This window comes from Cherax quadricarinatus, chromosome 68 (assembly GCF_038502225.1).
Source record: "Cherax quadricarinatus isolate ZL_2023a chromosome 68, ASM3850222v1, whole genome shotgun sequence".
NCBI classification, from domain to species: Eukaryota; Metazoa; Arthropoda; class Malacostraca; order Decapoda; family Parastacidae; genus Cherax; species Cherax quadricarinatus.
Genome location: NC_091359.1, coordinates 21,807,594 through 21,833,352, shown reverse-complemented (window position 1 = coordinate 21,833,352; position 25,759 = coordinate 21,807,594). Strand labels below are relative to the sequence as shown.

General features: G+C 38.6%; 1 protein-coding gene across 3 annotated transcripts in view; it reads left to right on the top strand.

Moving 5' to 3' along the window:
• LOC128697670 (tubulin polyglutamylase TTLL5-like) overlaps positions 1-25,759 on the top strand; it is a 130,256-nt gene that overhangs the window by 81,002 nt on the left and 23,495 nt on the right. For all 3 annotated transcript variants that reach the window (XM_070099771.1, XM_070099772.1, XM_070099770.1), the window contains one exon: positions 11,077-11,306. In XM_070099771.1, the coding sequence (XP_069955872.1) occupies positions 11,077-11,306 (230 nt within the window). The remainder of the gene's footprint in view (positions 1-11,076; positions 11,307-25,759) is intronic.

Sequence of the window (25,759 nt, the reverse complement as noted above, 5' to 3'; positions counted from 1 at the left end):
AATCGGTAAATGGGCAGTTTCTTGTACTCAATCGATAGAAAAAATGGAGTTCTAAAGAAATAGCTATGAGTTTGGGCGACTGGAACAGTGGAATTAGCCGAAAATAGGGGTCAAAGTGGGCGAAATCGCCGATTTGTAAATATCGCCGAGGTCACTAAATTTGCGAGAGCGTAATTCCGTCAGTTTTCCATCAAATTTTGTGTTTTTGGTGTCCTTACAATCGTGAAAAGATTCTCTATCATTTCATAAGAAATAATTTTTTTTTTTTTTTTTAAATTTTGCGACACCAGGAGACACTTCAGGATTGGGGGTTGCGACAGTCAAGGGGTTAAAGTGCAGGCATTGTACTTCCCATTTCCAGGACTCAAGTGCGGCTATATAAAAATAATAGGTTTCCCTGAATCCCTTCACTAAATATTACCCTGTTCACACTCCAACAGCTTGTCAGGTCCCAAATACCATTCATCTCCATTCACTCCTATCTAACACACTCAAGCATGCTTGCTGGAAGTCCAAGCCCCTCGCCCACAAAGCCTCCTTTACCCCCTCCCTCCAACCTTTTCGAGGATGACCCCTACCCCGCCTTCCTTTCCGTACAGATTTATACGCCCTCCATGTCATTCTACTTTGATCCATTCTCTCTAAATGACCAAACCACCTTATCAACTCCTCTTCAGCCCTCAGACTAATACTTTTATTAACCCCACACCTCCTAAAATGATTGTTTTTTTTCTCAAAATATTCGGAGCGCTGTGCAGGTGAACGTATATATACGTTTGGACCGTTTAAGGGTTAAACTGTCCAAATGAATATTTTGAAAAATAAAAAAATTGTTTTTTTGTTTTTAAATTAACCCTTTGGGGGTCAACAGGTCCTCTCAGAGACTTGTTCTCAGGGTCGGCCAAATTTAAAAAAAAAAAATTTTTTCTTATGAAAAGATAGAGAATCTTTTCCCGATCATAATGACACCAAAAGTATGAAATTTGATGGAAAACTTACGGAATTATGCTCTCGCGAAGTTAGCAGTCTCGACGATGCTTACGCATCAGCGATTTTGCCCACTTTGAGCCCTATTTTCGGCCAGTTCCAGTGTACTAGTCGACAAAAATCATAACTATTTTGCTAAAACTCCATTTTTTCTATCGAATAAGTACAAGAAACCACCCATTTACCGATTTCAACTATCCAATAAAGTGGTCAGAAAATAGCAATTTTGCCAATTTCACACAAATTTCAAAAGATGCCTATTTCCAAATAGGGTCCAGAATAAACAAGAAAGACATTCCTGGCACTAAAATAACAAGTTCTCTGTTCGTTAGTCACATCCCCAGGCCCCTCTGATATTTCTTATATTTGTAAGAATTTTTATTCTTACAAATAAAAACAAGATTTACTGTTATGCAGACTACTGCATTAGTGTAGAAATGGTATAAATAATATCAGCGCACTTGTGAAAGAATATTAGACTCACCAGTTGACATGTATTGGACGCTTGGCATGATTTGTTTACTTTTGAACTTTGGTAAAAATCGATCATTTCTGCTACTTTGAGCTCAATTTCAAGGTACTTTTCATTGTAAAACCAGTCAAAATCATCTCAATTTCTGTAATATGTCTTCCATTCTATAAAATGAGACCAAGAAAACTAGAATACAACAATAAATACCATACGAAAATACAGTGCAAAGTCGCTGCTTTAATCCAAAAACACGGTCAAATTTTTTTTTTCTCATTACGCACTGCGTGCTGCAGGATTTTTTTTTTTATACTGCGCACACTGACCATATAGATCCATTCTTACATATGTAGGCCTACCAGCTTTCTCTCACTAGATTTTGAGGGCGCTAGAATTTAGGCGTACTAGTACATCAAAAACCCTGGGTCGTAAGATGTACTAGTACGTCCGAAACCCCCAAAGGGTTAAAGAGGGGTATTTTCTGTGTAGTATAAGAAAAAAAAATTTAGGACCAGTACTTGCCGAGATACAAGACCATGAAGTTGGGTCTGGATGCTCGCCTGAAGGCAACACCCAGTCCTGCCGCTTGCAGAAGTGTTGCCTATTTACCTTTTTTTCTCGTTTTTATTTTAATTTAAATAATTTTTATGTTCTGATAAATGGAATTTTTAATAGTTCTTGTGATTTCATAGCCAATCTTTGTTCTGACACTAATATTATGTATTGAAATAGTACTCAAATTTTAACAGTCACACTAACAGGTGAACATTTTCACCTGCCCTGGTCATTTACTGTTGTCTAGAAATATATACAAAGTATTTATAGGTCCCAGCAATGTTTTAGACATGCTGGAGTACGAACCTCCTTGAAGCATGGTGTTATGACAAGAGTCAGATAAGTGACATTTGATGAATGTGTCCTTGCCTTTATATATTTTAACTCTTGCACACAAACATATCTTTGTATGTCTCTGTATATCTGTCTGTGTGTCTGTCTGTCTGCCTAACTCTGCTTATCTGTCTGTCCAGTTCAGCTTATCTGTCTTTGTCTTCTGTATGTGCCTGGAGTATAATAGCAAGTGACATTTGATGAATGTGCACTGCTGGAGGAGGAGCCTTGCTTTGTATGTTTTTACTCTTGCACACAAACATGTCTCTGTATGTCTGTCTGTCTAGCTCTGCTTATCTGTCTGTCTAGTTCTGTTTATCTGTCTTTCTGTCTGCCTGTGTGTGTCTGTCTTTCCATCTGCTTGTCTCTGCCTCAGGGAGCGGCTAGTAAACCTGTTGGTTTGTGGTGTATGGGCTGCTCCGATTGCTGAGCAGGTGACACTGCTATTATTTGCTTCATGTTTATTTGTCTTATATCTACAAACACTATAGCACTTGGCCTGGAATTTTTGGGTTATCCTAGGTATTTTGTAATATCTTTGATAGTATTTTATGAATTTTTGAAAGCAAGTCCAGTCATTATTTCTACTTATGAGCAATTGTGAACAATTGGGAAACACATTCTCCCAAATCTAGAACTACAATGCTTCACATCTCAGTTCCTCACTCCACTTAAACCCTGGCTCTATTTCTACGACTAAGAACACACCTCTCCAGCGCTATTCTCAGTCTGTCCGGTCTTCCCCACTCATCCCTTTCATTCACCAAGGTTTTTAATGCCATGGTGGCTGCTGCTGGGGATTGTGCCTTAGATACACCAGCCATCTTAAATATTTTGTTCAGTTTTTTAAGCACTCGATCATCATCTGCAACTGGTTTACCTGGAGAGGGTTTCGGGGGTCAACGTCCTGTCTGAGACCAGGCCTCATGGTGGATCAGGGTCTGATCAACCAGGCTGTTACTGCTGGCCACACGCAAGCTGACGTACGAACCACAACAAGATGATGATCTTGCAAGTGAAGGTTGTCTTATGGAGGATTTCATTGCTTCACTTTATTATGATCTTACACACAAATAATGATGACCAAGTCATCCTAACTCTCACTCTCATACTTAGTTATGTATATTTACTCAAATTAAGTTTAATTAACAACTGTCCATTAATAAACAGAAAGGTTCAGGCGGGGATCGAACCGCTGTCCTCACATTTACAGTCTGATGCTCTACCGACTGAGCTTACCAAGGAAATTAAACGAAAGTATTCAGAAGTAATTGTAATTGTATTGTATTACAGTACAATAGTCAAAATGTTACAGAGGTACATAATGGGTCCAGGGACTGGGCCCACAAAGTTTTGATAGCAGAACTAAGTACAAAGGTAATGAATCATGCAAGTAAATTTACTTAGGTTTATACATGTCTACAATCATGAACAAATTATACAGTAATGAGTAATTATAACGTCCACACCCGGTCACAACTGTAATGAGTTGTTGGTTGAAATATACATACACACATGTAAACACACACACACACACACACACACACACACACACACACACACACACACTCACACATACATACACACACAGGGATTTAACACACACATACAGGGATTTAACACACACATACAGGGACTTCACACACACACACACACACACACACACACACACACACACACACACACACACACACACACACACACACGTTTACCAGACATATTAGTCTTCCTTAATTCAACCAGATGACTTTTAATCGCTTTCCCCAATACACTATTTTGGAAATCATCGCAGGAAGTATCTATATTATTCTTGAATTCGGACAGCATTGACCTGACCATGTTGATTGCCTTAATGTCCGGGAAATATCTCATTCTAATGCGGAACCAGTAGATGATATCAACGGAGTCGGTGAGCCCGGAGCTGACAACTATGTCCATGAATGCCAGGGCATGGTACGAGCAGGTACCGCCGCCCTGTCGTACACAGAGAATAGACCTTACTTTTGTGAAACAGGAGTGCTTTGTCACATATTCTGTTACTATTTCCAAGCCGAGCTTCTGAGAACCACCACCTTTGTAGTATAGCAAGGTCCCATCTTGGCAGGCATATATTGAAACAACGTGAGGATTCCCACTAGTCAGGTATACAATACAACCATGGCCTTTGGGTAGAGGAGTCTGGCAGGAGAGTAGGTCCTTGTCATCTAGTATTTTGCACACTTTTCCGAATGACCGAGTCGTGTTACAAAGTATGGTACGCATATCCTTAATGCTTAATGATGTGGTGGACTCCATGAGTGGGTGATAAACACCTATGTACTGAACATCCATTCTCTTCCCTTCACTTATCAATCTGATAAGTCACAAGGATACTTGCGGGGTTCGAACCGACGATGCTTGAGTTTTTCAACTCGAGAGTTCTTCGCTAACAAGCAGGGTACAAGTAAATATTTTCAAAAAAATGTATTTATACACCATAAGAATGTTTACATAGTACCATATAGTGAGTCATAGTGTATTGAGTTATATAGTGACAGTGGAATGTTATAATAGTGTAGATTGTGCAGTGAGTTATATAGTGATAGTCTAGTGTTATATAGTGACAGTGGAATGTGTAGGTAGTGCAGTGAGTTATATAGTGATAGTCTAGTGTTAAATAGTGAAAGTGTAGTGTAGTGTACTGTAGTGTAGTGTACTGTAGTGTAGTGTACTGTAGTGTAGTGTACTGTAGTGTACTGTAGTGTAGTGTACTGTAGTGTAGTGTACTGTAGTGTAGTGTACTGTAGTTTAGTGTACTGTAGTTTAGTGTACTGTAGTGTAGTGTACTGTAGTGTAGTGTACTGTAGTGTAGTGTACTGTAGTGTACTGTAGTGTAGTGTACTGTAGTGTAGTGTAGTGTACTGTAGTGTAGTGTGGTGTAGTGTAGTGTACTGTAGTGTAGTGTACTGTAGTGTAGTGTACTGTAGTGTAGTGTACTGTAGTTTAGTGTACTGTAGTTTAGTGTACTGTAGTTTAGTGTACTGTAGTGTAGTGTACTGTAGTGTAGTGTACTGTAGTTTAGTGTACTGTAGTGTAGTGTACTGTAGTGTAGTGTTGTGTAGTGTACTGTAGTGTTGTGTAGTGTACTGTAGTGTAGTATAGTGTAGTATAGTGTTGTGTAGTGTAGTATAGTGTTGTGTAGTGTAGTGTACTGTATAGTGTAGTGTAGTATAGTGTAGTATAGTGTTGTGTAGTGTAGTATAGTGTACTGTAGTGTAGTGTACTGTAGTGTAGTATAGTGTAGTGTATTGTAGTGTACTGTAGTGTAGTGTAGTGTAGTATAGTGTAGTGTAGTGAAGTGTAGTGTAGTATAGTGTATTGTAGTGTAGTATAGTGTAGTATAGTGTAGTGTAGTATAGTGTAGTGAAAAGCAGGGGTGTCACTAGCACGTTAAGAGACCATACAATTAGTGTCAGGGGCCCGAGACTGTTCAGCTGCCTCCCAGCACACATAAGGGGGATTACCAACAGACCCCTGGCAGTCTTCAAGCTGGCACTGGACAAGCACCTAAAGTCAGTTCCTGATCAGCCAGGCTGTGGCTCGTACGTTGGTTTGCATGCAGCCAGCAGTAACAGCCTGGTTGATCAGGCTCTGATCCACCAGGAGGCCTGGTCACAGACCGGGCCGCAGGGGCGTTGACCCCCGGAACTCTCTCCAGGTAAACTCCAGGTAATTTACATTATGTATAATTGTATTTATGAGTACATGTGAGAGACAGAGATATAGACAGAGATACAAATAGACAGTGATATAGAGAGACAGAGATATAGATAGACAGAGATGGCCAAAGCCAGCCAGCTAGCCAGCTGAATACATAAGAACATAAGAAAGAAGGAACACTGCAGCAGGCCTACTGGCCCATGCAAAGCAGGTCCATGTCACCCCTCAGCTTAGACCAATGACCCACCTAGTCAGGTCACATCCACTGAAAGAAGGAGCACGACATCTGACCCAGTAGCACAAGCTAATCAGGTCCAACTCACACCCACCCACACCCATTCATGCATTTATCTAACCTATTTTTCTTTCCTCTTAAAATGTGAGTGTTAATATGACATGACATCAGTGAATCATTGGTGTTTGCCGCGCTATTTGCTCTAGCTGGCGCTCAGTTGAACTGGTGCTCCCACAAGGTACTAAGTGCTCCACGATTTTTTTCATAGTGCACAGACCCATACTTTCATGTCTAGGCGACTCAAGCCTATCTCACCAAATTTGAAAGAATGAAAAATAAAAAGTTGATCTACGTTTGGAGCCCACTGCACGTGAACGTATAGTATCTGTGTGTGGACAGTTTAAGGGTTAAACAGCACTGGAGGAGGAATACTAGTGATATAGCTATGAGTTTGGTAGACTGGAACAATGAAATAGGCCAAAAATGGGGCGTAAATTGGGTAATCCAGCAAAGTCACTAATCCAGCACCCTACAGGTCCCGATGATGCCGGATTTGTGATGGCTGACCTATATTTATTATAGATGGGAATCAAAAATTTTGCATTTTGTCTTTGCATTTTTCTGTCTTAACCACATGTTTTATTGAGTGTGGCCATCACACTCTTGCTGCATATTCTGCTTGCAGTGCTTTATGACACTTAAGTTTGTTGCTTAAGTTGATTATAATAATAATTATATATGTATTCAAATTTTGGCATAATGTGCAATGTGATAATGTTTTATAGCATATTTCCGTCCATATGTATCTGAGGGCTATTTTGAAATTGGCCATCATATTTCCTTTTAATGAGATTTTCAAGAATTTATTTATGTGATCTATTTTCAAGAATTTATTTATGTAATCTGGTTGGAGTCATTTGTTTTTAATTATTCCTAGATTCCTGTTGGACACCTTCACTGTTTTATGATAGTGTATGATGTTCATGAAGCCTTTTATCACTTCCTTCTTCCATTTCCATTACATGGCACTTTGCTTAATTCAACTGCTGCCTCATTTACTTTATCTGAATAAGGATTCAATCATTTATACAATTTGGCATGGAATTTTTGTATCTTCTAATACGTTCATATAATTTTTATTACCTATAGAACTTATATAAGTAAACATTATAGAGATAAGCACTAATCCTTACGGGATCCCACCTGCATCATTTTCCCATGAGAGCGCTTTCCTCTTATCATTTTATATTTTTCTTATAGAAGATTTTTTTTAAATCAAAATAATTTAAATCTTCTCATCCATTTATTTCTTACATAGTTTGTGACAGTCACAGTATTTTGATAGATATGGTATATACAGGACTTAGTGGAAATGAAACTGTTTAATAGTAAGTTTTTGCTCTCCATGTGTATTATCTGCTTTTCTCCAGTAACTTCATATATACAGTAGGGCCCCCACTTATTCGGCGGGTTAGGTTCCAGGCTGTCGCTGGAAAGCAGACATCATCAGAAAGCAGAGTGCCATTTTTTCCATTTATAAATGCATATAAATGCCAGACAACAAGTTTACACTAAATTTTATTAAGTTAGTAATAGAACTAGGCATTAAAAACATAAAAAGTAAAATACATACACAGTACATTCATTACTTATCTTACAGTATTTGTAAGCTTAATGTAGGGTGAGAGGTGAGTAGTACTTATTTGTAGGAAGTCAGGTGTAGGTAGCTACCTGGCTCCCCGTCTCATACATAATATACAATATTTAAAACAGCCCAGGGAGTTAAAATGCATGTACAGTACACTCATTATTTACCTTAAAATGTGTAGTCTTAATGTAGGAAGAGAGGCGAGTAGTATTTATTTGTAGGAAGTCATCGTAGGTAGCTGGTAGGTGTAACCGGTAGGTGTAGCTCGCCTGGGCTACACCTACTGGCTACCTACACTGTGGCCCAAAGTCATATTATTAGCATTGCCATACCTTGTTCACTGAATTTAATTGTTTCTAACAACTACCTTTAGATGCCATCATAAATGAAGAGAGAAGTAATGAATAATTCATGCCAAAAATTGTGAACAAAAGTAGAGTGGGGGAGTGGCTGGGCCAAACACAGATTCATACACGTTTTCTCTGGTGCCTGACCAGAGAAAACGTAATGTTATCTCTCTGCCCGGCTACCACACAGGTCCACAAGTATTATCATCAGAGCACATATAAAATATGCAATAAATGTCAGACAACAAGTTTACATTAACTTGTATTAAGTTAGCAATAGAAATAGGCATTAAAAACACAAAAGGTAAGATACACACACAGTACACTTATTACTGTACTTACCTTAAAATATTAATATTAATGTGTGAGAAGTAAGTGGCAGGGTGTTTACTGAATAAAATCAGAATGGCACACCATCATCCTGTAACTTGGTGCTTACAACAAGAGCTTATGACTCCTCTTTTTATCACAGCTAAGCTTAGACACCATCGTCAATGAGAGCCAACTAGTTAACGAAAGAGTAAACGAGAGAGAGAACGAGATACAGAGTTCAGACAATGTAAGAACACAAACTGAACAGGTAGTGGACGATCACTTGGTCAGGCGAAATAAATGCGTATTAATATGTGTCTACTTTTAGTTCATTCACATACGTTTGTAAGAGTTTGTAAAACTTTTACCTCACAATATTTTTTTTATTGTTATAATAATTACTTCACAATACAAATACTCACGGTATTGTGCTTTTTTGTTATTTATTTATCAAATACTCTTACATTGTGTACAAGTTGTACAAGTTAGTACAGAATAAACAAACAGCAACACTCCCGTTCTCATGCAACACATCATTTTTAGATGAATGAAGATGATGATGATGATAATATCATCATAATAAAAAAGCACTAAACCCACAAGGGTTGTGAATTGCTATATATAGAGTGAAGGCATTCGAAAGGAATATTTTTCTACAGTTATCCCCCAGTGTTTGACTAGAGAAAATGTAATTCTTCCAACACTACCTACACAGCTGCTTTGTAAACAGATCTCATATTTACGTCAATTTTTATTCTTTGAGTGTATGTATCATGTTTATATGCTACGTAACGTGTTTCTTACATAATTTTGAGGAAAATATCATAGATGGATTAATGAAAATGTCTATATTAACCCTTTTAGGGTCCAAGGCCAAAATTTGAAGTGGTGCCCCAGTGTCCAAGAATTTAAAAAAAAAAAAATTGTTATTTTTTCCTATCAAATGGTAGAGAATCTTTTTGTGAATGTAATAAAACAAAAAGTACGAAATTTGATGGAAAATTGACGAAATTATGCTCTCGTGAATTTTGATGTGTCAGCGATATTTACGAATCAGCGATTTTGCCGACTTTGACTCCCATTTTAGGCCAATTACATTATTCCAGTCGACCAAATTCTCAACTATTTCACTAGTATTACTTCTATTCTATCGATTGAGCACAAGAAATCGCCAAGTCAACTGTTTCAACTACAAAATAAAGTGACCGGAAATTGGTAATTTGGCCAATTTAACACAAAGTTCAAAATATTCCAATTTCAAAATAGGGTCCAGAATAAACAATGTAGGTATTCCTGGCACTAAACTAGCATTTCCTCTGTTCATTAGTTATGTTTTGAGGCTTTACAAATAAATTCCATTTTGATTTTTTATTCACATAATGAATTTTTATTCACACCAAAAAATAGAAGATATACTGTTATGCAATATTGTAATAATTGTATAAATATCATCACCACATTTGTGAATGTATATTAGACCCACCAGCTGGCGTGTATTAGACGTGTGAGGTCGTTTGTTTACTCTTGAACATCGGCAAAAATTTAACATTTCCGCCACTTTGAGCTCAATTTCAAGCCATTTCCAGTGCTAACACCAATCAAAATTATCTCTATTTCTGTAATATGTCTTCCATTCTATCAAATGAGACCAAGAAATCACAAATACAACTATAAAAAACATATGAAAAAACACTGCAAAGTCGCTGTTTTAATCGAAAATCATGGTCTCAGTTTTTTTTCTCTCATTATACACAGTGTGCTGCAGGATTTGTTTTATGTGGTGCACACATACCACATAGATGTATTCTCTCATATCTAGGCCCAAATTTACCACTCACAGTTTATCAGAGTGAGCTGAGCTCATGACGTAGATCTATGGTTTGGACCCTGAACGTAAAGCCGTAGATCTACGGGACGGACCCTGAAAGGGTTAATGTAAAATAAGACATTTAATTTGCCCAAGAGTGATTATTACGTACTATTGCCGTCATGAGTAGAGAGACACTTAGCGATTTTAATGTATACCTGCACACCAGCACAGTGTGTAAGTATATTTAGGTACAGGTACACATAAGTATAATTATCAGAGTACATATAAAATATGCAATAACTGTAAAACACTTGAAATTTTGGAAAGTTTCCAGACATAATGGATGTGGTCATGGAGAATGTAAACAAACTGGGTGGCACACCATATTTGAAAGACAGCTTGCCGTATAGCAAATTTTGGTCATAATTTGACATCGCCGTATTAGCAGAATGCCGTAAGGTGAAACGCCGTAAAGCAGGGCTCTACTGCATGTACATTATTTTACAAAACTGCATGTCACTGATACCAGCTTACAGTTTAACTATAAAATGTGAATGAGTAACGTAAATTGTTCTTAAGGCATTCGGTGTCAAATTTAATTTGTAGCTCTGTTTTTTCACTGATGTGCAATGTCCTTTGTACAATTAATTCAGATACTGTTAAATATTTTTTTGTGTACAGAGAATCTGATCTGGAGGAGGTGTTGGCTCTCCAGACACGCATGCACAACTCTGCCGGGGTCTTCCTAGAAGCCACCCGTAGATCACGCTATTCTTCAGGGCATCATTCAGGGTCTGTGTCCACCTCGTACACCCCAACAACCTCTTCCTCCACCAGTAGTTCCAGGCCCCGTACTCCCACTGTTTCTCCTCATGGGTCACCACGTAGGAATCGAAGGTCACCTTCCACAGGTGTGTTTACTTGATACTGTATTTTGATTTTACAGTAAACTGTACTGATAATCAATAAAAATTAGTACAGTTTATCTTACCTTGCATTCCAGTTGTCATTGCTTGTTGACAGGGAAACATTTGGAGAGGGTGATGTGGCCCTTCTGAAGTGGATGGTTGTGGCTTTTGTGTTGATGTGAGTGCAGCATTGTCAGTAGTTGATGGTTGTACAGGGTGAAGCAGAGAAAATGCACGTTTTTCACAACTGAATAACTTTGCGTATTTTAAAGATAAATCTTAATTACATCAAATAAAAGGTATTTTAATGCATTTTTTTATATTTACATACCCTAATTAGGTACCATCCTATTGGAATTCAAATTCAAATTCAATTCAAATTCAAAGTTTATTCTCTATAAGGATTACAATGCTGAGTTTACAGAATTTGGTTATTGTGTGGTTTACATGTAGTAAAATAATAATTACAGAGTGTACCACTAGAACACCTAGCATGGCTAGGCATTTTGGGCAGACTTAAATTAAATCTTAAGTTTAAAATATTACAAAATTATGAGGTAAGTTGGTATTATGGCTAAGTGACTAAATACTAGTTTGTGAGTTTAGCAATGTGAATGCTTTTGTTTTGGCACTATACATAGTTTCAGTATTGGAGTATCACAGGCCAACTTATGACTAGTTAAGATTCATTATTTTGAGATTGAGATTGATATTTCTGTTTATGGTCAAATGGGTGAGTGAGTGTAAGTGTTAACCACCAGGTGGTATTCGTGTAATTAGTTGACGGGGTGTATCAGGGAGATAAGATGTTTTCTGATGGTAGTTTTGAAGGTGATGAATGTGTCTGCAGTTTTAGAATTTTCAGGTAGGGTGTTCCAGATTTTAGGGCCTGTGACATACATTGAATTTTTGTAAAGGTTTAGTCGGACACGGGGAATGTCATAGAGATGTTTGTGTCTGGTATTGTGCCTGTGGGTTCTGTCACAAGTATCAAGAAAGCGTTTTAGGTCAAGGTTAATATTGGAATTTAAGGTCCTGTAGATGTAGATTGCACAGTAGTAAGTGTCGATGTACTGAACAGGGAGTAAGTTTAGATCTATGAAGAGTGGGGGGGGGGGGTGTTGCCAGGGATGGGATTTAGTGATTATTCTTACTGCAGCTTTTTGTTGGGTTATTATTGGCTTTAGGTGTGTTGCTGCAGTTGAACCCCAAGCACAGATAGCATAGGTGAGGTATGGATATATAAGTGAATGGTATAGTGTGAGAAGGGCAGTTTGTGGCACGTAGTATTGTATCTTGGAGAGGATCCCAACCTTTTTGGATACTTTTTTGGTTATGTGTTGCATATGGGTGCTGAAGTTCAGGTTGTTGTCGAGGTATAGGCCTAGGAATTTGCCCTCATTATGCCTGGCAATTAGAGTGTTGTCGATCTTAATGTTAATTTGCGCATCCCCTGCTCTGCTACCAAACATAATGTAGTAGGTTTTGTCAGTGTTAAGCGTAAGTTTATTGGCTGTCATCCAAGTCGATATTTTGATCAGCTCCTCATTAACAATGGTGTTGAGGGTGGCAAGATTAGGGTGAGAGATGACATAAGTCGTGTCGTCAGCAAAGAGAATGGGGTTCAGGTGTTGAGATACGTTTGGAAGATCATTGATGTATATGAGGAAGAGCAGGGGACCAAGGACACTTCCCTGCGGAACTCCAGTATCAAATGGCTGTGTTGTTGATGCTGTGTCTTTAATGGTGACATACTGATACCTATTAGTAAGGTAAGATTTGAAATATGCAAGCGCATGGCCTCTTATACCATAATGGTCAAGTTTGTGGAGTAGGATGCCGTGGTCTACTGTGTCAAAAGCTTTTCTTAGGTCAATAAAAATTCCTAGTGGATATTCCTTATTTTCCAATGCTGTGTAAAGCAGATCTAGCATTTTTATGATTGCATCGTTAGTGCTTTTATTTTTCCTGAATCCAAATTGGCAGGGGTTGAGTATGTTTTGTGCCGTTATAAATGAATATAGTCTATTGTGCACGAGTTTCTCAAAGATTTTGGATAGCAATGGTAAGTTTGATATTGGCCTATAGTTGTTTAAATCTGTAGGGTCACCACCTTTATGTATTGGTGTAACCCTTGCCGTCTTGAGTAGTTTCGGGAAGGTGCTAGTTTCTAGTGACTTGTTAAAAAGTAATGAGATAGCATGCGAGAGGACATGGGCCACTCTCTTGTACAATAATGGTGGGACATGAGACAGATTCCCTGAGTTATTTTTAAGTGACTTTATAATCTCAGTGACTTCCATGGGCTCAGTTGGAGCAAGATAGAAGGAATTTGGGAAATTCCCAACTTGGTGCGTGGGATTTTATTGGCGAGATTAGAACCTATGGTTGAGAAGTCATTTATCTTGTTAGCTGTGTCAGTGGGATGCAGTGGTGTTTCATTAGGTTTAGTTAGGGCAATATTCTTGGGTTTTTCAGTTTGTGGGTCCCTAGAATCTGAGAGAGTGTTTTCCAGGTCTTTTTTATATCTCCTCTTGTGTCAGTGAATCTACTGGAGTAGTATAGTTGTTTGGCTTTCTTTATTACTTTGGTGAGGACTGATGAATAGTGTTTAAGAATATCTTTGTGTATTAAGCCCTGCCTGTATTGCTTTTCATATTGGTGTTTATCAATGGATTTCAGAATGGTGCTGGTTAGCCATGGGCAACCAAGCCGTTTGTTTGTGATCTGTTTTGTTTTTATAGGACAATGTTTGTTGTATAGTCTAAGTAATTTGTTAAGAAAAATGTCTGTCCAGTCATCAATACCATTGGCCTTGGAGAATTCTGTAGGCCAGTCAACAGTCTCTAGGTCAGCTGTGAACTTCCTTATTGAGGCCTCATCATGGAGTCTAAATGAAACTTTGTTGTATTCAAGTGGTGGTTTACTAATGTTTGTCAAGAGGAAGGTAGGGTAGTGGTCTGTAGTGCTATCTGTGATTATCCCTGATTTAAGAGGGGCTAGTATATTGGTCCATATGTGGTCTATTATGGTTGCACTTGTTTCAGTGAGCCTGGTTGGTTTAGTTATTGTTGGTATGAGAAGTGTGTTGTTCATATTGTTGATGAAATCAGTTACAGGCTGATCATCTAGTAGGCCAAGATTGATGTTGAGGTCTCCAGCTAAGAGAAGGTGGTGCTTATTCATTTGTCTGTTTGTTATTAGTGCCTTTAGTTTCTCACTGAAATTTGGGATGTTTGTGTGGGGTATCCGGTAAATGGCACCGATTGTTATAGGCGTCTTAAGGTTTTTACAGTAAAATTAGCAAAAATGTATTCTCCATATTCATCACTAATGCAAGTGGTGCTAATACAAGATAATTGGTTAGAGTAATAGATTGCAATACCACCCCCAACTTGGTATGGTCTGCAGTTGTGGATTGCTGTGTATCCTGGTAGAGGGTAGATATCTATTATGTCCTGCTTAAGCCAGGTCTCAGTAAGAATAATGCAGGAGAAGGGTGTCTTTAGTGATTCAAGGAGTGCCAGGAGGTCATCATAGTGTTTGCTTAATGACCTGATGTTGTAGTTAAGTACTGATAGACTTTTAGCATTGTTTAGGATAGTGCTGGCTTGTGATGCTGTGTAGTAAAGGCAGTTACTTTCCAATAGGTTTTGATTGTGTGTCAGATTATGGAGGTTTAGATCAGGGTTGACATGATCAATCATCTTCTAGGTTTAAATTATGGTTATTTATATCCTGAGTGTACCTGATGCCTTTGGAGTTCTGGATACAGGAATTTGTTTAACCCTTAAACTGTCTGAACGTAGATCTACGTTTTCACTGCTAGTGTTCCAAATACATGTGTATTTTGAAATAACAAAAAAAGGCACAATACCGTGACTGGAACGATACACAAATAACCCGCACATAAAAGAGAGAAGCTTACGACGACATTTCAGTCCGACTTGGACCATTTACAAAGTCACACTAACCAGAAGTGGAGCAGGACGGCTATATATAGGCAGAAAGAGGTGGTGGTAGTACTACTACTACTACTACCACCACTCTTCCTGCCAATATATATAGCCGTCCTGTTCCACTTCTGGTTAGTGTGACTTTGTAAATGGTCCAAGTCGGACCAAAATGTCGTCGTAAGCTTCTCTCTTTTATGTGCGGGTTATTTGTGTATTTTGAAAAAAAAAAAAAAAAAAAAATTTTAAATTGAAGAGGGCAATTTTCTGTGTTATAAGACAAAAAAAATTTTCGGACCAGTACTTACCAAGATATAAGATGCGAAGTTGGCGCTGGATGCTCGCCTGATGGCAACATCAAGTCCTGCCGCTTGCAGAAGTGTTGCCGATATACCTTTTTTTCTTATTTTTATTTTAGTTTATATAACTTTAATGTTCTGATAATTACAGTTTATAATAGTTATTGTGATTTCATAGCTAATCTTTGTTCTGACACTAATATTAGGTACTGAAGTAGTACTCAGTCACAATCACACTGGCAGGTGTACATTTTCACCTGCCCTGGTCATTTACTATTGTCTAGAAATGTATACAAAGTATTTATAGGTCTCAGAAATGTTTTAGATATTTTTTTTTTCCAACAAGTCGGCCGTCTCCCACCGAGGCAGGGTGACCCAAAAAAGAAAGAAAATCCCCAAAAAGAAAATACTTTCATCATCATTCAACACTTTCACCACACTCACACATTATCACTGTTTTTGCAGAGGTGCTCAGAATACAACAGTTTAGAAGCATATACAGGAGGGCCCCACTTATACGGCGGGTTAGGTTCCAGGCTACCGCCATAAAGCGGAAACCGCCGTAAAGTGGAACACCCTTCTTTTCCACTTACAAATGCATACAAACACTAGATAACAAGTTTACACTAACATATATTATGTTAGCAATAGAACCAGGCATCAAAAAACAATAAAAAAGTACAATACACACATAGTGACTCATTACTTACCTTAAAATATTTATAGTCTTAATCTAGGGTGAGACAAGTAGTATTTATTGTAAGAAATCAAGTGTGGTATGTATGGTAGTCAGCCAGGCTACCATACCAGGCCACCCCACCCACACATACTATTCTATGATATTTAAGCATCCCAGAGCGATAAAATGTATATACAGTTCACTCATTACTTACCTTAAAATATAGGGTGAGATGAGTAGTATTTATTGTAAAAAATCAAGTGTGGTATGTATGGTAGTCAGCCGGGCTACCATACCAGAGAGAAAGAATGAGTGCATGAGAGAGGACAGGTGCAGAGTTATGTAAACAAACACGTCTGGTTTGTGTACAAGTTACATTGTGTACAGGTTGTCTCTACATTGATACGGTAGAATAAATAAAGAAGAGCACTCCCATTCTCATGTAACCTCATTTTGAGAAGAAATGATGCTCTGAGTGAAGGCAATGGAAGTAAGTCACTCTGACTTTTTTGGGTTATCCTAGGTTCTCTACACATATGTTGTTATGTATTTATGTTATGTATCGTGTTTATTATATAATTTTGAAAAAAATATCACGGATGGATTAATGAAAATGTGTATATTAACGTAATATACAACATTTAATGATACACCGAGCTCAGACAGCGTAAACAAACAAACTGAACAGGTTGTGGACGATCACTCGGTCAGGCGAAATAGACGATATTAATACGTGTCCAGTTTTAGTTCATTCATGTACATTTGTAAGAGTTTGTGAAACTTTTACCTTATAATATTTTTATTATTATTATAATAATTAAATCACGAAACAAATACTCTTACACTGTGTACAAGTTAGTACAGAATTATAGCTAGAAAGTGAAGGCATATGAAAGGAATATTTTTCTACAGTTATCCCTAGTAACAGGTGACGGGCTAGAGAAAACGTAATTCTTCCGACACTTCTACAAACCGTTTGGTAAACATCTCATATATTTTTTTTTTTTTTTTTTTTCAACAAGTCGGCCGTCTCCCACCGAGGCAGGGTGACCCAAAAAAGAAAGAAAATCCCCAAAAAGAAAATACTTTCATCATCATTCAACACTTTCACCACACTCGCACATTATCACTGTTTTTGCAGAGGTGCTCAGAATACAACAGTCTAGAAGCATAAACATATAAAGATACACAACATATCCCTCCAAACTGCCAATATCCCAAACCCCTCCTTTAAAGTGCAGGCATTGTACTTCCCATTTCCAGGACTCAAGTCCGACTATATGAAAATAACCGGTTTCCCTGAATCCCTTCACTAAATATTACCCTGCTCACACTCCAACAGATCGTCAGGTCCCAAGTACCATTCGTCTCCATTCACTCCTATCTAACACGCTCACGCACGCTTGCTGGAAGTCCAAGCCCCTTACCCACAAAACCTCCTTTACCCCCTCTCTCCAACCCTTTCGAGGACGACCCCTACCCCGCCTTCCTTCCCCTATAGATTTATATGCTTTCCATGTCATTCTACTGTGATCCATTCTCTCTAAATGACCAAACCACCTCAACAACCCCTCTTCTGCCCTCTGACTAATACTTTTATTAACTCCACACCTTCTCCTAATTTCCACACTCCGAATTTTCTGCATAATATTTACACCACACATTGCCCTTAAACAGGACATCTCCGCTGCCTCCAACCGTCTCCTCGCTGCTGCATTTACCACCCAAGCTTCACACCCATATAAGAGTGTTGGTACTACTATACTTTCATACATTCCCTTCTTTGCCTCCATAGATAACGTTTTTTGACTCCACATATACCTCAACGCACCACTCACCTTTTTTCCCTCATCAATTCTATGATTAACCTCATCCTTCATAAATCCATCCGCCGACACGTCAACTCCCAAGTATCTGAAAACATTCACTTCTTCCATACTCCTCCTCCCCAATTTGATATCCAATTTTTCTTTATCTAAATCATTTGACACCCTCATCACCTTACTCTTTTCTATGTTCACTTTCAACTTTCTACCTTTACACACATTCCCAAACTCATCCACTAACCTTTGCAATTTTTCTTTAGAATCTCCCATAAGCACAGTATCATCAGCAAAAAGTAACTGTGTCAATTCCCATTTTGAATTTGATTCCCCATAATTTAATCCCACCCCTCTCCCAAACACCCTAGCATTTACTTCCTTTACAACCCCATCTATAAATATATTAAACAACCATGGTGACATTACACATCCCTGTCTAAGACCTACTTTTACCGGGAAGTAGTCTCCCTCTCTTCTACACACCCTAACCTGAGCCTCACTATCCTCATAAAAACTCTTTACAGCATTTAATAACTTACCACCTATTCCATATACTTGCAACATCTGCCACATTGCTCCTCTATCCACTCTATCATATGCCTTTTCTAAATCCATAAATGCAATAAAAACTTCCCTATCTTTATCTAAATACTGTTCACATATATGCTTCAATGTAAACACCTGATCTACACATCCCCTACCCACTCTAAAACCTCCTTGCTCATCCGCAATCCTACATTCTGTCTTACCTCTAATTCTTTCAATTATAACCCTACCGTACACTTTTCCTGGTATACTCAGTAAGCTTATTCCTCTATAATTTTTACAGTCTCTTTTGTCCCCTTTCCCTTTATATAAAGGGACTATACATGCTCTCTGCCAATCCCTAGGTACCTTCCCCTCTTTCATACATTTATTAAACAAAAGTACCAACCACTCCAACACTATATCCCCCCCTGCTTTTAACATTTCTGTCATGATCCCATCAGTTCCAGCTGCTTTACCCCCTTTCATTTTACGTAATGCCTCACGTACCTCCCCCACACTTACATTCTGCTCTTCTTCACTCCTAAAAGATGGTATACCTCCCTGACCAGTGCATGAAATTACTGCCTCCCTTTCTTCCTTAACATTTAAAAGTTCCTCAAAATATTCTCGCCATCTACCCAATACCTCCATCTCCCCATCTCATATATATTTGTATAAATTTTTATACTGTGGGTGCATGTATCATGTTTGTGTGTTACATAATGTGTTTCTTATATAATTTTGAAAAAGATATCATAGATTAAGGGAAATGTCTATTTTTTTTTTTATTATTATCACACTGGCCGATTCCCACCAAGGCAGGGTGGCCCGAAAAAGAAAAACTTTCACCATCATTCACTCCATCACTGTCTTGCCAGAAGGGTGCTTTACACTACAGTTTTTAAACTGCAACATTAACACCCCTCCTTCAGAGTGCAGGCACTGTACTTCCCATCTCCAGGACTCAAGTCCGGCCTGCCGGTTTCCCTGAATCCCTTCATAAATGTTACTTTGCTCACACTCCAACAGCACGTCAAGTATTAAAAACCATTTGTCTCCATTCACTCCTATCAAACACGCTCACGCATGCCTGCTGGAAGTCCAAGCCCCTCGCACACAAAACCTCCTTTACCCCCTCCCTCCAACCCTTCCTAGGCCGACCCCTACCCCGCCTTCCTTCCACTACAGACTGATACACTCTTGAAGTCATTCTGTTTTGCTCCATTCTCTCTACATGTCCGAACCACCTCAACAACCCTTCCTCAGCCCTCTGGACAACAGTTTTGGTAATCCCGCACCTCCTCCTAACTTCCAAACTACGAATTCTCTGCATTATATTCACACCACACATTGCCCTCAGACATGACATCTCCACTGCCTCCAGCCTTCTCCTCGCTGCAACATTCATCACCCACGCTTCACACCCATATAAGAGCGTTGGTAAAACTATACTCTCATACATTCCCCTCTTTGCCTCCAAGGACAAAGTTCTTTGTCTCCACAGACTCCTAAGTGCACCACTCACTCTTTTTCCCTCATCAATTCTATGATTCACCTCATCTTTCATAGACCCATCCGCTGACACGTCCACTCCCAAATATCTGAATACGTTCACCTCCTCCATACTCTCTCCCTCCAATCTGATATTCAATCTTTCATCACCTAATCTTTTTGTTATCCTCATAACCTTACTCTTTCCTGTATTCACCTTTAATTTTCTTCTTTTGCACACCCTACCAAATTCATCCACCAATCTCTGCAGCTTCTCTTCAGAATCTCCCAAAAGCACAGTGTCATCAGCAAAGAGCAGCTGTGACAACTCCCACTTTGTGTGTGATTCTTTATCTTTTAACTCCACGCCTCTTGCCAAGACCCTCGCATTTACTTCTCTTACAACCCCATCTATAAATATATTAAACAACCACGGTGACATCACACATCCTTGTCTAAGGCCTACTTTTACTGGGAAAAAATTTCCCTCTTTCCTACATACTCTAACTTGAGCCTCACTATCCTCGTAAAAACTCTTCACTACTTTCAGTAACCTACCTCCTACACCATACACTTGCAACATCTGCCACATTGCCCCCCTATCCACCCTGTCATACGCCTTTTCCAAATCCATAAATGCCACAAAGACCTCTTTAGCCTTATCTAAATACTGTTCACTTATATGTTTCACTGTAAACACCTGGTCCACACACCCCCTACCTTTCCTAAAGCCTCCTTGTTCATCTGCTATCCTATTCTCCGTCTTACTCTTAATTCTTTCAATTATAACTCTACCATACACTTTACCAGGTACACTCAACAGACTTATCCCCCTATAATTTTTGCACTCTCTTTTATCCCCTTTGCCTTTATACAAAGGAACTATGCATGCTCTCTGCCAATCACTAGGTACCTTACCCTCTTCCATACATTTATTAAATAATTGCACCAACCACTCCAAAACTATATCCCCACCTGCTTTTAACATTTCTATCTTTATCCCATCAATCCCGGCTGCCTTACCCCCTTTCATTTTACCTACTGCCTCACGAACTTCCCCCACACTCACAACTGGCTCTTCCTCACTCCTACAAGATGTTATTCCTCCTTGCCCTATACACAAAATCACAGCTTCCCTATCTTCATCAACATTTAACAATTCCTCAAAATATTCCCTCCATCTTCCCAATACCTCTAACTCTCCATTTAATAACTCTCCTCTCCTATTTTTAACTGACAAATCCATTTGTTCTCTAGGCTTTCTTAACTTGTTAATCTCACTCCAAAACTTTTTCTTATTTTCAACAAAATTTGTTGATAACATCTCACCCACTCTCTCATTTGCTCTCTTTTTATATTGCTTCACCACTCTCTTAACCTCTCTCTTTTTCTCCATATACTCTTCCCTCCTTGCATCACTTCTACTTTGTAAAAACTTCTCATATGCTAACTTTTTCTCCCTTACTACTCTCTTTACATCATCATTCCACCAATCGCTCCTCTTCCCTCCTGCACCCACTTTCCTGTAACCACAAACTTCTGCTGAACACTCTAACACTACATTTTTAAACCTACCCCATACCTCTTCGACCCCATTGCCTATGCTCTCATTAGCCCATCTATCCTCCAATAGCTGTTTATATCTTACCCTAACTGCCTCCTCTTTTAGTTTATAAACCTTCACCTCTCTCTTCCCTGATGCTTCTATTCTCCTTGTATCCCATCTACCTTTTACTCTCAGTGTAGCTACAACTAGAAAGTGATCTGATATATCTGTGGCCCCTCTATAGACATGTACATCCTGAAGTCTACTCAACAGTCTTTTATCTACCAATACATAATCCAACAAACTACTGTCATTTCGCCCTACATCATATCGTGTATACTTATTTATCCTCTTTTTCTTAAAATATGTATTACCTATAACTAAACCCCTTTCTATACAAAGTTCAATCAAAGGGCTCCCATTATCATTTACACCTGGCACCCCAAACTTACCTACCACACCCTCTCTAAAAGTTTCTCCTACTTTAGCATTCAGGTCCCCTACCACAATTACTCTCTCACTTGGTTCAAAGGCTCCTATACATTCACTTAACATCTCCCAAAATCTCTCTCTCTCCTCTGCATTCCTCTCTTCTCCAGGTGCATACACGCTTATTATGACCCACTTCTCGCATCCAACCTTTACTTTAATCCACATAATTCTTGAATTTACACATTCATATTCTCTTTTCTCCTTCCATAACTGATCATTTAACATTACTGCTACCCCTTCCTTTGCTCTAACTCTCTCAGATACTCCAGATTTAATCCCATTTATTTCCCCCCACTGAAACTCTCCTACCCCCTTCAGCTTTGTTTCGCTTAGAGCCAGGACATCCAACTTCTTTTCATTCATAACATCAGCAATCATCTGTTTCATGTCATCTGCACTACATCCACGCACATTTAAGCATCCCAGTTTTATAAAGTTTTTCTTCTTCTCTTTTTTAGTAAATGTATACAGGAGAAGGGGTTACTAGCCCATTGCTCCCGGCATTTTAGTCGCCTCATACGACACGCATGGCTTACGGAGGAAAGATTCTTTTCCACTTCCCCATGGACAATAGAAGAAATAAAAAAGAACAAGAGCTATTTAGAAAAAGGAGAAAAACCTAGATGTATGTATATATATATATATGCATGTGCGTGTCTGTGAAGTGTGACCAAAGTGTAAGTAGGAGTAGCAAGATATCCCTGTTATCTAGCGTGTTTATGAGACAGAAAAAGAAACCAGCAATCCTACCATCATGCAAAACAGTTACAGGTTTTTGTTTCACAGTCATCTGGCAGGACGGTAGTACTTCCCTGGGTGGTTGCTGTCTACCAACCTACTACCTACGCATATTAACGTAATATGCGACATTAATGCGCCCAAGAGATTATTATTATTACCATTATTATTATTATTATTATTATTATTATTATTGTGTAGATCAAGTGTTTACATTGAAGCATATATGTGAACAGTATTTAGATAAAGGTAGGGAAGTTTTTATTGCATTTATGGATTTAGAAAAGGCATATGATAGAGTGGATAGAGAAGCAATGTGGCAGATTTTGCAAGTATATGGAATAGGTGGTAAGTTACTAAATGCTGTAAAGAGCTTTTATGAGGATAGTGAGGCTCAGGTTAGGGTGTGTAGAAGAGAGGGAGAATACTTCCCGGTAAAAGTAGGTCTTAGACAGGGATGTGTAATGTCACCATGGTTGTTTAATATATTTATAGATGGGGTTGTAAAAGAAGTAAATGCTAGGGTGTTCGGGAGAGGGGTGGGATTAAATTATGGGGAATCAAATTCAAAATGGGAATTGACACAGTTACGTTTTGCTGATGATGCTGTGCTTATGGGAGATTCTAAAGAAAAATTGCAAAGGTTAGTGGATGAGTTTGAGAATGTGTGTAAAGGTAGAAAGTTGAAAGTGAACATAGAAAAGAGTAAGGTGATGAGGGTATCAAATGATTTAGATAAAGAAAAATTGGATATCAAATTGGGGAGGAGGAGTATGGAAGAAGTGAATGTTTTCAGATACTTGGGAGTTGACGTGTCGGCGGATGGATTTATGAAGGATGAGGTTAATCATAGAATTGATGAGGGAAAAAAGGTGAGTGGTGCGTTGAGGTATATGTGGAGTCAAAAAACGTTATCTATGGAGGCAAAGAAGGGAATGTATGAAAGTATAGTAGTACCAACACTCTTATATGGATGTGAAGCTTGGGTGGTAAATGCAGCAGCGAGGAGACGGTTGGAGGCAGTGGAGATGTCCTGTCTAAGGGCAATGTGTGGTGTAAATATTATGCAGAAAATTCGGAGTGTGGAAATTAGGAGAAGGTGTGGAGTTAATAAAAGCATTAGTCAGAGGGCAGAAGAGGGGTTGTTGAGGTGATTTGGTCATTTAGAGAGAATGGATCAAAGTAGAATGACATGGAAAGCATATAAATCTATAGGGGAAGGAAAGAGGGGTAGGGGTCGTCCTCGAAAGGGTTGGAAAGAGGGGGTAAAGGAGGTTTTGTGGGTGAGGGGCTTGGACTTCCAGCAAGCGTGCATGAGCGTGTTAGATAGGAGTGAATGGAGACGAATGATACTTGGGACCTGACGATCTGTTGGAGTGTGAGCAGGGTAATATTTAGTGAAGGGATTCAGGGAAACCGGTTATTTTCATATAGTCGGACTTGAGTCCTGGAAATGGGAAGTACAATGCCTGCACTTTAAAGGAGGGGTTTGGGATATTGGCAGTTTGGAGGGATATGTTGTGTATCTCTATATGTATATGCTTCTAAACTGTTGTATTCTGAGCACCTCTGCAAAAGCAGTGATAATGTGTGTGTGTGGTGAAAGTGTTGAATGATGATGAAAGTATTTTCTTTTTGGGGATTTTCTTTCTTTTTTTTTTTTTTTTGGGTCACCCTGCCTAGGTGGGAGACGACCGACTTGTTGAAAAAAAAAAAAAAAAAAATTATTATTATTATTGCATCAAGAGTAGAGAGACTCTTAGTGATTTTAATGTGTACCTACATGCCAGCACAGTGTGTAAGTTTATTTAGGTACAGGTGTACACAAGTTTAATTATCAAGTACAATACATATAAAATATACAATAACTTTAAAACACTTGAAATTTTGGAAAGTTTCCAGACATAATAAGGAGATGTGCTCAGGGAGAATGTAAACAAACTCGGTGGGCCGCTGTGACCATATTAGAAAGACAGGTGGGGGGAGCCGTATAGCGAGTTTTGGTCATAATTTGAAATGTCCGTATTAGCGGAACGCCGTAAAGCGGGGCCCTGCTGTACGTGTAAAGATACACAACATATCCCTCCAACTGCCAATATCCCAAACCCCTCCTTTAACCCTTTGACTGTTTTCGACGTATAAATACGTCTTAGGAGCCAATGTTTCTGACGTATATATACTCAATAATTCTAGTGGCTTCAAATCAAGCGGGAGAAAGCTGGTAGGCCCACATGTGAGAGAATGGGTCTGTGTGGTCAGTGTGTACCACATAAAAAAAATCCTGCAGCACACATTGCATAATGAGAAAAAAAAAACTGATCGTTTTTTTGGAATAAAACGCCGACTTTGAGGTGTATTTTCGTATAGTATTTATCATTGTATTCGCGTTTTCATGGTCTTAAGTGATAAAATGGAAAACATATTACAGAAATAGAGATGATTTTCCTTACTTTGACAATGAAAACGACCTTGAAACTGAGCTCAAAGTAGCGGAAATGTTCGATTTTTACCAATGTTCAGGAGTAAATAAATCACACCACACGTCCAATACACGTCAACTGGGGAGTCTAATATTCTTTCACTAGTGCACTGATATTATTTATACCATTTTTACAATAATGCAGTAGTCTGCATAACAGTAAATTTTGTATTTTTTTGTATGAATAAAAAATCAAAATAGAAAGCAATAATAATATAACAGTGGCCTAGAGATATGACTAATGAACAGAGCATATGTTATTTTAGTGCCACGAATGTCTACCTTGTTTATTCTGGACCCTATTTTGAAATTGGCATCTTTTTTAGTTTGTGTGAAATTGGCCAAATTGCCAATTTCTGACCACCATGTTGGGTAGTCCAAATTAGTAAATGGGAGGATTCTTGTACTCAGCTGATAGATAAAATGGA